The sequence below is a fragment of the Carex rostrata genome, chromosome 10 (genome assembly GCF_964058835.1).
Source record: "Carex rostrata chromosome 10, lpCarRost1.2, whole genome shotgun sequence".
Taxonomy (NCBI): domain Eukaryota; kingdom Viridiplantae; phylum Streptophyta; class Magnoliopsida; order Poales; family Cyperaceae; genus Carex; species Carex rostrata.
The window spans coordinates 6,136,690-6,151,494 of NC_135927.1; the positions used below are offsets into that span (position 1 = coordinate 6,136,690).

Sequence of the window (14,805 nt, forward strand, 5' to 3'; positions counted from 1 at the left end):
TGGTAACAATGGATGGCGAGTGATTTTGTGAGGAGAGGAGGCGATGGAAGAGAGACACAGCCTCGGGCAGCTGAAGGCTCTCTCCAGATTGAATTTTCTGTTGTACTAATCTCTCGAGGTGAGGAGCGAAAGGTTTGGCTGCGTTGGCCATAGAAAAATAAAACAAGTTAAATGTGATGGTTTAGTACTTTAGTGTTCAGTCTTGCGAAGAAGTACGAGAAGAGATTGTCGCTAGAAAGGAAGAAGCGAAGCCCAAATATTCCAACCTGATCGGATCGGTTTAGATGGATTAATTTGGTTAAAGTACTCCATTTCATTTCATGTGTTAATTTTCTTCGCGCCTAATGCAGATTTAGAAAGAATGGCTGCGATTATGTATCATAATTAGTTGTCAGAGTTAGATTGATATTCAGATTTCAGATATTTAGTTAATATTAAGTTGAAATTAACAATAAATCAAATTGCACATTGTGTTGCTACTCGAACATATTGTTTAAATCATTGATCCAAGCGATAATACTCGTTGATCTAAGCTGGTTTGAAAACCACTGTTTTCAGTAAATTTATGCAGTATTAAAAACAGCGGTTTTCAAACCAGCTTCATAAGTAGTAAAAAAATAAAAAAATAAAATGTAAAATTTGGTCTCCAAGTAGATTTTAATATTGATTGAACATCTAACGGTTGAATTTGTTGTTTGAACATCACATAATAAAATATATCCCGGCGGCACTTGGCTGAAATACTGCCGACAGCAATTTAGCCACACTCTCTCTCTCTCTCTATATATATATATATATATATATATATATAGAGTCCGGCTAATGTCATAACGTTATAATTTCAACCTAATTTATAACGAGTCAGTTTTTGAGATTTCAAAGTCCGAATAACCGATCCGAACTGTTCATCTTGTTCTCCATATTAATATGTGCTTGGAGACCAAATTTTATATTTTTTGAGATTTTTTACTATTTATTATGCCACTTTGAAAATTGCTAATCCAACGGTGCCTTTTGGTTTTACTATTACCGTTGGATCAGCGATTTTCAAAGTAGCTTAATAAATAGTAAAAAAATTCTAAAAAAATGTAAAATTTGGTCTCCAAGCACATATAATATGGAGAACAAAATGAACGGTTCGGATCAGTTATTCGGACTTTGAAATCTCAAAAACTGACTCGTTATAACTTAGGCTGAAATTATAACGTTATGACATTAGCCGAACTCATATATATAATACGACTAACACACTTCCTCTAGTATATCAACAATATGCTTCCGGTCTCCAAAATCTATCAAATCGGCTTCAAACAACAAATCGAAACCGTTCAAACCAATTTCCTTAATGAGAGCTTCATTTCCATATAAAAAAATAATAATATTCGAATTTATTTACTATCAATTCAAGTGGTTAAAAAATGAAGGATATAGTGCATTAAAATACGCACCAAATCTTTCATATTTTGACGGCTTGACTTGATAGTAAATAAATAAAAAAGAAAATGTTATATGGAAATGAAGCTTTTGTTAAGGAGATTGGTTTGAACGGTTTGGATTTATCGTTTGAAGCCGATTCGATAAATTTTGGAGGTAGTTCCTGAGCTTTAGTGCTACCAATTCGTTTTTCAATTTTTATAGTTCAAAACGTCGTTGATCCAACGGTGGCTTAACAAAACAGTAAAATGAGAAGCCACCATTGGATCAACGATTTTTTCCGTTCTCTTTCTTTTTTTCACTAAGAACACAAAATATAACACAAAACAACATATATATAGGCCTTGATATAGGCCAACATTTTTTTTACAAAAGCCTAAAATATGCCAACACGGAAGTACAAGCCACACATGGGAGTACAAGTAGAAGGAAATCACATGAATGAGAGAAATTAAGGAGAAAGAAAAAAAAAAAAAAAACAAACAAACAAGAAAAAGAAAAGAAAAGAAATAAATGTCCTTTTAATTAATTGGTTGGAGCAATATTGAGGTTACTAGATTCTTGGTATCGCTGCCGGGCATGCCATATCCATCGCCATATTGATAAACACGTTGTGCCATGCGTGGGATATTGAGAGCAACATTTTTGAAGTACCTTTCAAGAGCATAGTTGTTGACAAGTTCGCCATTGAGCAATGTCCAGTTTTTCAAAATCAGTTCCTTTATTTCTTGGCGAGCAACAGATTCTGTGACTCTTTTGTCATGCATAGTACATTGAATGGATTTGTCGATATCCCCCCGCTTTATCTCTTCCTAAAATTAGAATTGTGATGTGTAATCAACGAAATTGTTTGAAATGTAATGTGTATTACATTGAATGGATGTGCACTTACACTGGAAGTTGCCAAGTCATTATAAAGCCGAAAGTTCATGGATGAATATCGAACAATGTTAGGATAACCATATGAGAACTGCTCTAGATCTTTAGCAGTAACATAATCGTTTATGCAGTAGGCATTGGAAAGAGATACGATGCCAGCAATGGAGACGTGAGCGTTCTGAAGGTATTCCTCCAATGTTGGTGCATATCCATTGTGATACCACCTTGCTTCCACTAGGAATGCTTTGCATAGATCTTTCCACTGCCAAATTGTTTTAAACAAATAAATGTACAATAAAAAAATAATCAAAAGATTTTTAAACTTTTAATTACCACTGAATCCTTTATTAATTTGAGTGTGTAATCAGCATTCTTTTTCATTTTCAAATAATTTTTCGATGATATAATGGTTAATTAATTATGCACAATGAAAGAAAATGTGATATGGATTAACTAATTACCGCTCGCCTAAGATACGGAATAACATAAAGCCCTTTTTCTTTCAAGACTTCATTGCCATGATCTTCAACAGTATTAAAGAGAGCTAAAATGCACATCTGAAAGTTCTTAGGAAGCCCCCCTGTGGCAGTGACATCCCATCTTCAAAGGAAAATGGCAATTAATTAAGAAGTGAAATAGCCAATACATGTATTAAATACAGGTTGCACCCATAAAGCACTTACTGTTGGATGGCGTCAGTAAAGACCTCAAGTTCATCCAATGACCCATATACATCATACACATCATCAAGGGTTGTAATCAGGCAGTTTGACTGGCTCATTGCTTTTCTAAATCTTGAATGCTCTGGTTCAAAAGCGATGAATACACTCCCGACGTAGTTCTCAACAAGCCTATCTCGAACAAATGGTAGTTTTTCGTAAAGCCCTAAATCAGTCCACCATCTGGATGAAAGATAAATGAAAAGAAAATTTTGAAGGTACATATGCAGAAAGCTTTTTTTCTTGAAGAGCCGTAAAACAGAAAAGTGATTAATTTTAATTATCGAAATGTTGTTTTCCTTTCTGATTTAATTCATGTATATATTATAATTGATACTTATTACCTTGACACCTGCTTTAGTTCTTTCTTGTACAAGTTTTGAATTAAATTGAAATCCAAAACAGCCAGTTCCAACAGTGCAGGTCTGATTTGTTCATCTATCTTGTATTGCTCGATAAACCATCGAGAGTGCAGTCTTTCGATCCTCCAATTCAGAGGGATCTCCAGTGCATAGGCCACATGTTCTTTTAGCCTTGAATTATCATATTTGGAGCTCTCCAAAAAAATTGTTAGGTGCTTGGTTGTGAAGTGCCTTGCTATCTCCAACAACTTTTCTCCTTCTTTTGCGAGAAAAGAAGCTTGGTACAGACTTAATATCCCTTTAATGTCTGAATATAGCTTTTCTCTGCAGTTTCCTTCGTGGTCGAAGTAAATTCTGAATATATCTGCTCAAGTTTTTGTATATATACTTGTCACATGAGGAATATTTTTTTCAAATTAAATTAAGTATCAGGTTAAAAAAAATGATGAGAATAATCATTTGGTCTAGTGGTTAAGACAATAAGTTAATTATATAATAAACTGAAATCATTTGGTTTTTTTTTCTTTTTGGGTTGTAATTTAATTTTTTGAAACTCTAACATTAACAATGATATAATAAACTGAAATCAAAAGTACCTTCCGTTACACTAAATCCATGCATCCTCAGCAGTCTGAAAAGCAGGGATACTTTATAAAGGTCATCAAACATTGTGGATAAAGAATTTTGATCCATTGATTCATGGATGTTAGTAAGCACGGAGTTTATCTCGTCCGTGAAATGATATGCCACTCCGAGTTGTTGCAAGGTATCAACAAGCTCTAACTTATCCATGAGCAACTCTTCCTTGTATATCATTTGACTCACCTCTTTCTTGAGCTTGCATACTCTTTCCATATGTTTACCCTCCTTCATGTACAGAAAGCAAAACAAGAAGAATATGCGAGTCATTTATCTAGCTAGTAAGGATTATTTCTTTAGACAAATAGGTAATGACATCTCTATGTATCATATGGAGATGAAATATGTAAAAACAATTGGTGCGTGCCGCCGTGTTGCATTTGGTTTTGTGTTTCAAAAAATCATTTAAATAACAATCATATGAATCATGTTTACTGCTCTACAACTAACTTTATGAAGCGCAAAGAAGAGATTCAAAAGAAAAAATAATAATAATAATAATAATAATAATAATAATAATAGAGAAACAGAAGGTGTTTATGATTTTTTTTTTTCTCTCATTAGAGAACACGTACAACAAGCTAATGCTCTACAACTAACTTCATGCATGAACGGTCTCTTACTAAATAATATGTTTATCTGCTTACATTTTCGTCTCCACTACTTAGTGACTGTACGAAGTCATCATTCCATATGGTAGGTTTATAGTGTCCCGACCGTCTCTCAAATTCTGAAGCCATTTATGAAAGGTGTTGTGATTAAATTTTTGGAGGTACTTGTGGTTGTGTATATAATGATTTTAGATTGTTAGAATCCTCTTCTATTTATAGATATAGGAAGTCTTGCTTGGGGTGGGTTAGGTTAAGACCGAATAATTAAGTTCCTTAATTTTTGTTTGGTTGTGGCTTAAAGTTAAGTCATGACTACTATTCTCAATTCGTTAGAGCTTGTTACTTAAGACATGAATGAAAATAATTATTGAATTGTTTATTAAAATATTTTATGTGTGGGTTGTTAACAAAACATATTGTTACTTAAGATGACAATTTAATTAATACAGTGTATTTTTATGGCCAGTAAAATTTCTTATTATTTGATTCATTTTTTTGTCTTACACATTGATAACAATTAGTAAGTTTTTTTTTATAAATAAAATCAGGTTTGCTGACACCTTTAACAATTTTCAAGAGAAGACCCATGGAAATAGTAGCGCGTGAAAATGCCTAATGTCTACCATTGGAAATGTTTCTTATCCGCCCTTGGAAATACTTTTGCATAACCCATAACCTGCTAAACAGACCAAATGCTATATTTTATTGAGAGCCTATGGAAATACCTCACACCCAGTGCGCGCATGGAAATAAAATGGAAGCAATGAGACATATTAATTATTTCCATGAGACAACCCTTTCAAATGTTTTGGTAAGTCTGTTTATAATATTTTATAGTGAGGTTCATGAAAATACTAGAGTACAATGTCCTTGAAAATGTTTTATTGATTCAGTTTATATTATTTTATTGTTAGACTTATTATTTCCATGAGACTACCGTTGGAAAATTTAAATTCCTAAAGATAGAAACGTTTTTGTTTATTTGAGATGCCCCTTTGAGTGTTCAACAAAAGTAAATCACAATAGCAAGCAGAATTTAATTAAAGTAAACTGAAACATTAGAATGAAAACTTAAATTTTGATCCTTGGAACAAAATCAATATTTTTAATTAAGATATAAAAAATTGTGATAAATGATAGCATTACATAAGATCTCTCTTTGAATGCCTCTTGTGTCCTTCTGCAATATATCTGCAATATATGTCGCATATATAATCACATTACTAATGTGAAAATTAATTCTAACTACATTATTTTTTGAGTGAGTCTATGGTACTATGCATATTACGATTTGGCACCGTGCTACGGCTCTATATTTGAGTTTCCAAATTCTAACGGTCGATCCGAACCGTTCATCTTGTTCTCCATATTAATATGTGTTTGGAGACCAAATTTTACATTTTTTGAAATTTATTGAAAATCACTGTTTTTGGATGGTCCAGAATTTTCAGATCAAGTGATTTTCTAAATATCTAAAAAAATCAAGCTTCTAAATAGCTAGCTATAGCGAAGCTATAGCGCCGCTATAGCGGTTTTGGACCCAGAAAGCTAAGCTACGGGCTAAAACTGCGCTAATCAAGCTACGACCGCTATAGCGGTAATAGCGGTCCGCTATAGCGCGTAGCGCGTAGCGGTAATAGCGGTCCGCTATAGCGCGTAGCGCGTAGCGGTAATAGCGGCAATAGCGGTCCGCTATGCTACATGGGTTATGATTTTGCAATTTTTTTTTTTCTGAAAACATGATTTTGCAATTTTAATGGGCATTAATATCTAGATTGGTTTTTTTTTTACTTTATTAAGCTATATCAATACAATGGAACATGTGCGGGCTATACCGCTATATCAATTAAATTTTATATCATGCATTAATATACGGTAGTGGTATATTTTGAATATAAAATATATCGATAGTTTTTGAATTAGGGATATTTTGAATGACAATTTGAACTTTGTATTGGTTTAATATGAATAATATTAGAACTTCTTAATTAATTTGATATTTGTTTTCTTGATGAGACATTTTTACTAGGCAAAGCCTTCTATGGACATAAGGACCTATTTGTAAAATGAACATATTTTTATTTTTAAAGTTCAAACAGTCGATCCGAACCGTTCATCTTGTTCTCCATATTAATATGTGCTTGGAGACCAAATTTTATATTTTTCTGATTTTTTTTACTATTTATTAAGATGGGTACAAAATTCAATGGTCTGAATTTGATATTTTTTATACCCATCTTAATAAATAGTAAATAAATTCAGAAAAATGTAAAATTTGGTCTCCAAAGATATATTAATATGGAGAACAAGATGAACGGTTCGGATTGGCTGTTTGAACTTTGAAAATAAAAATATATTCATTTTACAAATAGGCCCTTATGTCCATAGAAGCATCACTCTTTTTACTATTAGTAGAAATATAAAATATAATTTTTGAAATAAAAAAACGCTATTTATAATAGCTTTCGCTATAGCTCCGCTATTCGCTAAAGCTTTTTTTTTTTGTCTCCCCGCTACACCGCTATAAACGCTATTTAGAAGCTTGAAAAAAATAGTAAAAAATTTTAAAAAATGTAAAATTTGGTCTCCAAACACATATTAATATGGAGAACAAGATGAATGGTTCGGATCGACCATTAGGATTTGAAAACTCAAATATAGAGCCGTAGCACGGTGTCAAATCGTAATATGCATAGTACCATAGACTCACTCTTATTTTTTTATCAAAACACAAATATCTCTGTTCTTTAATAAAAAAAATCAGGTATACAAATAAAAGCAAGATGGTCAATTGTTCAAGTGCTTTAATGATAAATTATTGTTTAACACAGTTACATAAATGGTCAATTGTTCAAGTTAGAAAATTTAATAAATTTTAAGATCAAGAGTAGTTTCCAGTTGGACTGTTGGAGATGGATAATAATTCAATGCTTATTAAGATATATAATATATATGATTTTTTTTATAATTATCCGATTGGATAACGGGTACGAAATAGGCTTTATCTGTACCCAGTGTTTTAAAAGTCGGTTTAGTCGGTCGAATATTCATATTCAGTTGGAATCTGAATAGAAAATGAGTATTCGGTCTAATATTTGGTTTTGAATATTCAGCCGCATATTCGGCCGCATATTTTTTTCCGCATATTATCTATTCGACCGAATTTTTTCCGAATAGAGAATAAGAATCCGAATAAGAACAGAATAAGTTATAATTTAATTTATTTAAGTTTGAATTTATGTTTTATTTATGCTTATTTGTAGTTTTGTAATTTGTATTGTGGGTTATTAACTTGTTCTAATTTATGTTATGTTTTATTTATGTTTATTTGTAATGTTTATCTATGTTTATTTATGTTTATTAGAGTTAATGCCTATGATTTTTCATTTGAAAATCTGAATATATAAATCCGAATAAAAATCCGAATATGCGGCCGCATACTGTATATGCGGTATACGGTGGCTTTCCGAATACTGAATAAGAACCGATTATTAAAACATTGCCCGTACCCTTACCTGTTTTGATAACAAAAAAAATCTTTATCTGTACCCATATCCGATAAGTTTACAAAAAAAAAATTCTTATCCATACCTATCTTATCGAATACGGTAAAGGTCGGATAAACGGATAAAAGGGTGCCATTGACACCTCTAATGATAACAATAATATAGTGAAATGAGTTAATGTACTTCTCCTAAATTAAGTCATTTCTTAGTACTCTATTCTATCATAGGTTCATTCATGTTTAACTCTTAAGTGAAAAATAAACTCCTTATTCATTACTTATTTAATTTCAGCACATTACATATTTATTTCAATCTTTTCTTTTAATTAGACTATTAATTATTAATTCCATGCATGCATGTGGCTCAATCGATCGGAAACTTTTCAAACTAACAGACTACTAACTTCTGGAAAGTTGGGGGGGCGTCAATTTCAGAAGCATGGATCACGAGCCAATTGAACTTAACACTCCATACAAAATTCTGATCAAACGTACTATACGGCAGCAATCTGAGGTCTGTAGAGAGAAAGAAACATGAGATTAATTGTTCTCTACCAAGAGGCGACCGATGTATCAGTTAATAAAATGATATGGCTACTGATATCATTAATTCTTTGGTCACAGGTTGGATATTCCTGAAAATATTAAGATCTCTAAAAAAAAAAAATTACTGTAGCTGATCTCTCTGTTTCTGGGCGGTTTGTTAAAAAAAAAGGAAGTTAACCACCTCAACTCAGAGTGCTTTGGTAGAAAAAGCTGACCGCCCCACATTTGGACGGTCAGGACATTTAAAAAAAAATTAAGAGGGCAAATTTGATATTTTCTTTATTTTTTAGAATATTAATAAAAAATCTGGAGAAAATTTAACAGCACCGACCTCTTTCTTTTTTTAAAGTAGGATTGTATACTGAACTGAATTTTTTTTTTTAAAATATCAGACCAAATTGAACTTAAAACTCCAGATAAAATTGCAATGAAACGTGGGCGGCATGAATCTGAGCTCTATGGAGAGAAAAAAACATGAGATTGTTCCCTAAAAAGAAGCATCTGGTGCATGCATCAGATATCATTCTTTGGTCACAGGTTAGGTATCCATGATGTCGACTTAATTGTCTTTGTACAGTGAGGAGGTTTTTTTCTTTTCTTTCTTCATTTTTTTTTTGTAAATATACTTTTTTTTTTTAGATTGGACGTGTATGATACTTATTTCGAATAATTTATTAGAGTTTTATTTTTATTGGAACTCCATCAATGACCAAATTATGTCTTTTAATTAAATTACATTAATTCAATGGTTGGTTTAATTATACTATAAAGAATTAATATTATTGGTAGTTTAAATTTTCAATAACTATATATGTTGCTAATTTTTACAATTATATATAAAATTTTCAGTATATCCTTTCATCATATTATGCTTGCATACATCTTAATAAATCAGGCGAAGACATAAGATAGAACACTAGCTAGAGCAATAACAAAATCACAATATTTGCGCGTAAAATCTTGTTCTCTATTTGAAAAATGTAATTTTCTCCAATTGAACAGGATGTTATATATATGTCTTTATGCCATTTAAAGTGTTCTTATACAAGGTTCTCCGAAAATTAATTATCTGTTGCGTGTGCCTAACGGAAACAAAAGGTATATGGGAACCCATTGACCAATTTTTTTTTTTTAGAGTTTTAAGGAAAAGAAATTACATTCATGATTTTTGAGTTAATCAGAACTAATTCAGACCATTTTATCTGTGTTTGCACAAATATTAAAGAAGTCTCGTACATTTTATTTTTACTGAATTAATCTAAATTCTGATTAGACGGTCCAGATTCTAAACTCAAAATTTGAGTTAACGAAAGTATGCAGCAATTCTAGTAGATTCCATCTGGACAAGGACAGAATTGCTCTAGTTCAAATTAGGGTGAATTTTGTGTATCCCCTCAAAATCTTTAATATTACGTATTTTTACCTCAAAAATTTATAATGTCATATTTATTCTTCAAAATTATAAAAACTCATACATTTATTCAATTCATCAACTTTATTATTTATTCTAATTCTATAACACTTCTAAATTTATAATTCCTATTTTACCTTTATAAAAATTAAAAATGAGCATCATGTAATCCCGATGCAACATGAAAAAATTCCGATTTTTTATTAATAAGTAAAGAAAATATCAAATCTATCCTCTAATTTTTTTTTTTAAAATGCCCTGACCGCCCAAACATGAGGCGGTCAGCTTTTTTTACCAAACCGCCCCGCGTTGGAGTGGTCAACTTCTTCTTCTTTTTTTTTACAAACCGCTCAAGGGTGGGGCGGTCAACTACAATAATATTTTTTTAGATAGCTTAATATTTTTATCTAGAAATGAGAAATGAGAAATGAAGATTATATCAAGTTTTAATAAAGATTATTTGTTAAATTTCGAGTGCACAGATGTTAGATCAACTATAAAGAAAATGACTTAATATGTATGAGACCATAATAACAAAAGAATTCAATTAACAATAATAATTAAAATATAACATATCAAATTATTTATTTGAATAAAAAAACCGTTAAACATTAACATATATATGAAAGTAGTTCTTTTGTCTCACTCCATAAGCCGCACATATACAAAGGCATAGCCATAAATTAGAATATGAGAAGGAGTAAAGCTAATATACACTTAAGTGTACCAAGTGTACCGTACACTTAACCTTAGGACCATTAGATTTCTTTAAAAGTCGTGCTACCACGACTTTTAAAGAATCTACACGACTTTTAAAGAAATCTGGCGGTTATAAAGTTAAGTGTACGGTACACTTAAGTGTATATTAGCTTTACTCTATGAGAAGTCAAAACTTAAAATTATACAATCTTTTTACTAATATTTTTATTTTTTATTTTTAGAAACTAAAAATCATGTTTGTTAGAGACAACACACGTTAAGACTATACGGTCAAAGATTGTTAGCATTTTTGTTAGGAGTTTGTTAGAGTATCTTGCAAGGCTATGAAGATCCTTCATGTACATGCATGTAAACATTGAAGAATTTAATACAAATAAATTCTTTCATATACTATTCTCTTTACATTCAAGATGATATCAATGCATTTGGCATACACCATAAACAAGAAAACTAAAACTCCACAAAATTATTTAGTGTCCCGACATCCGTCTCTCAAACCCTGAAGCCATTTATGAAAGGTGTTGTGATTAAATTTTTGGAGATACTTGTGGCTGTGTATATAATGATTTTAGATTTTTAGAATCCCCTTCTATTTATAGATAATAGGACGTCTTGATTGGGGTGGGTTAGGTTAAGACGGAATAATTAAGTTCCTTAATTTTTGTTTGGTTGTGGCTTAAAGTTAAGTCATTTCTTAGTACTCTTTAACTTATGCTATATATCATTCATGTTTAACTCTTATTACAAGTGAAAAATAAAGTCCTTATTCATTATTTATTTTCAGCACATTAATTAATTACATACTTATTTCAATCTTTTTTCTTTTAGACTATTATTCCATGTGGGTCAATCGATGGGGAACTTAATTATTTTCAAACTAACAGACCGTAGCATCAGAGTTAATTGCGGCACCTGTTAACAATCACACGAATTTCACATGGCATGAAATAAGTGAGGAGTACTGTACGTGCAATCTGATTAGTCACATTTTTAATGTTTTAATTCACGCTCATATCTCTAGTTTCAAAGTTCAAATAGCCGATCCAAAATGTTAGATATTTAATCTATATTAAAATGTGCTTGGAGACCAAATTTTACATTTTTTTGAATTTTTTTACTATTTATTAAGATGGTTTAAAAATCGCTGTTTTTAATACTTGCCGTCGAACGAAAACTTAAACAGGATTTTTCATGCCCGATTTTTGAAGCACCAATCGGATCCATCTTGTCCTCCCCTTTTCGAAAACCTCATACGCGTAAATCAGACTTTCCTAGGCTCAGAATGAAATATTTAGCAGTTCGGGCAATTTTTGAGAGCCGATATCTCACGATCTATTAGGACATTTTGTATGAAACTTCACAGTCCTGTTCTACGATGTCAAGACTGCATGTCGGTCAATTTTCACGATTTTTGAAGGTGTTTTGCTATGTTAACCAGATGTGCAAATTTGGGCTTAGAATGAAATATTCAGCAGTTCGGGTAATTTTTGAGAGCCGATATCTCACGATCTATTTGAAGATTTTCTATGAAACTTCACAATCCTGTTCTACGATGTCAAGACTATATGTCGGTCAATTTTCACAATTTTTGAAGGTGTTTTGCTATGTTAACCAGATGTGCAAATTTGGGCTCATAATGAAATATTCAGCAGTTCGGGTAATTTTTTAGAGCTGATATCTCACGATATATTCGGAGATTTTCTATAAAACTTCACAGTCCTGTTCTACGATGTCAATACTACATGTCGGTCAATTTTCATAATTTTTGAAGATATTTTGCTATGTTAACCAGATATGCAAATTTGATTTGCAAAAAAAGCAAAAAAAAAAAAAAAAAAAATCTCGGACTGCCCAGAAAATAGGCGGTTTGGAATAAAAATTCTGGACCGCAGAATTTTGAGGCAGTTTGGGCATTTTTAAAATTTTTCCAAAAATCTGGTTATTATTAATAATTTGTTTTTCTTTTTGGGTATTTTTAAAAATGTCGGGGTCAAACTTCTAAAGGGGACGTACGGCCTATTTGAAAAAACCTATTTCAGAAGCATGGATATCACGAGCCAATTGAACTTAAAACGTGGGGCGCCAGAAGTCTGAGCTCTGTGGAGAGAAATTAAGAAACAATCTTTGATCACAGGTTGGGTATCCATCATGTCGACTTAATTGTCTTTTCTTTTTTTCAATTTCTTTTTTTTTTTGTAAATATACTTTTTTTAGATTGGAAGTGTATGATACTTATTTCGAATAATTTATTAGTGTTTTATTTTTATTGGAACTCCATCAATGACCAAATTATGTCTTTTAATTAAATTACATTAATTCAATGTTTGATTTAATTATACTATAAAGAATTAATTAATATTGGTAGTTTAAAATTTCAATAACTATATATGTTGATAATATATTTTTACAAATAAAAATTTTCAGTATATCCTTTCATCATATTATGCTTGCATCTTAATAAATAAGGCGAAGACATAAAATAGAATACTAGCTAGAGCAATAACAAAATCACAATATTTGCGTGTAAAATCTTGTTCTCTATTTAAAAAATGTAATTTTCTCCAATTGAACCAGATGTTATATGTCTTTATGCCATTAATTTAAAGCAGTGTTATCAGAACCGGACTAGACAGGTTGGTTGAACCGGATTAAACTGGAGCCCTTTCCGGTTTGGTTCGATTAGGAGACCGCTTCTGTCATTGAACCGTTAAAAACCAGTTTAATGGGCCGTCTTTTGATTAAAAAAAAAAAACGAGTAGCTCGATTTTAAAAGACGGCTCATTAAACTGGTGAGCATATACAGTTGGGAAATAATCGAACCAATTTATTTACAGTAATGTATTTATTATTTGTACCCTAGTACCCGAGTACCCGTACCCGATACCCGACCACTGTTCATCCGAATTTAAAAAAACAGCAAAAAAAAAAATCAACAAAAAAACCAGAAAAAAAACCGGAAAAAAACAGCAAAAAAAAACCAACAAAAAAACCAGAAAAAAACTGCAAAAAAAAAAAAAAATAAATAAAATAAAATACCCGTACCCGTACCCGTACCCGTACCCGCCCTACCCGTCAAGGGTACACGGGTACGGGTATAGGACGGGTAGGATATGGTTTTTGAAAAATATACCCGACCATACCCGTACCCGAATACCCTTGTACCCGTCCTACCCGTACCCGAGACGTACCGGTACCCGTCCCGGGTATACCCGGGATACTCGTACCCGCCCGACCATTAATACCCTAGACCCAATCAAATATTAACATCATCATGTTTTTATTTATCTCATGTAATTTTTACAAATGACCCTAATATTTTAGATATTACATAAGACTCAATCAAATATAGTATACCATAATTATTTATATGAATATAATAATAATAATGTGTATACTTCTTAAACGATGATAATTATTATTTTATTAGTCTGTTACATGCACATTTCACAGTGTGGCCACAGAAGAATCCAAACTCCGACCAAAACCTGCTCAATTGTGGCGGGAACATAATCTGTCTCAATTACAACAAAAGTTCACGTTTTTTTTACAAATACTGACATTGCTACACTAGAGGCTAGACAGCACTCACAGAGTCACAGTGCAAAATTTACCAATCCCACTGTGCCACGCCATTTCTTGTAAGAGGACGGTTAAAATGCATCATCCTTTTTGTATTCTTACGGGCACTCTTTCCTCATATCTTTATTTTCAAAATAGCAGACCGTAGAATCAGAGTTAATTGCGGCACCTGTTAACAATCGCACAAATTTCACATGGCATGAAATAAGTGAGGAGTACTGTACGTGCAATCTGATTAGTCACATTTTTAATGTTTTCAAAGTTAATTAATACAACACACGCTCCCTCATATCTTGTTCATATTAATTAATTAAGGAAAAAAGCTATTTGATAACGGAGCGGTCAAACTTCTGAAGGGGACGTACGGCCTATTTGAAAAAACATGAGATTATATATATAT

The 14,805-nt window shown here is 31.8% G+C and overlaps 2 protein-coding genes across 5 annotated transcripts in view; both read right to left on the reverse strand.

The window, feature by feature from the left end:
* LOC144560466 (uncharacterized) overlaps positions 1 to 14,805 on the reverse strand; it is a 28,914-nt gene that overhangs the window by 9,576 nt on the left and 4,533 nt on the right. The gene's annotated exons all lie outside the window — the stretch shown is intronic.
* Positions 1,935 to 4,242, reverse strand: LOC144560812 (monoterpene synthase 7, chloroplastic-like). The gene is made up of 6 exons (XM_078310053.1): positions 3,991 to 4,242; positions 3,377 to 3,758; positions 2,997 to 3,215; positions 2,775 to 2,913; positions 2,327 to 2,575; positions 1,935 to 2,246 (listed from the first exon to the last, which is right to left on the reverse strand). The coding sequence occupies exons 1-6, from the start codon at positions 4,208 to 4,210 to the stop codon at positions 1,956 to 1,958; spliced, it is 1,500 nt and encodes a 499-aa protein (XP_078166179.1). The 5' UTR covers positions 4,211 to 4,242; the 3' UTR covers positions 1,935 to 1,955.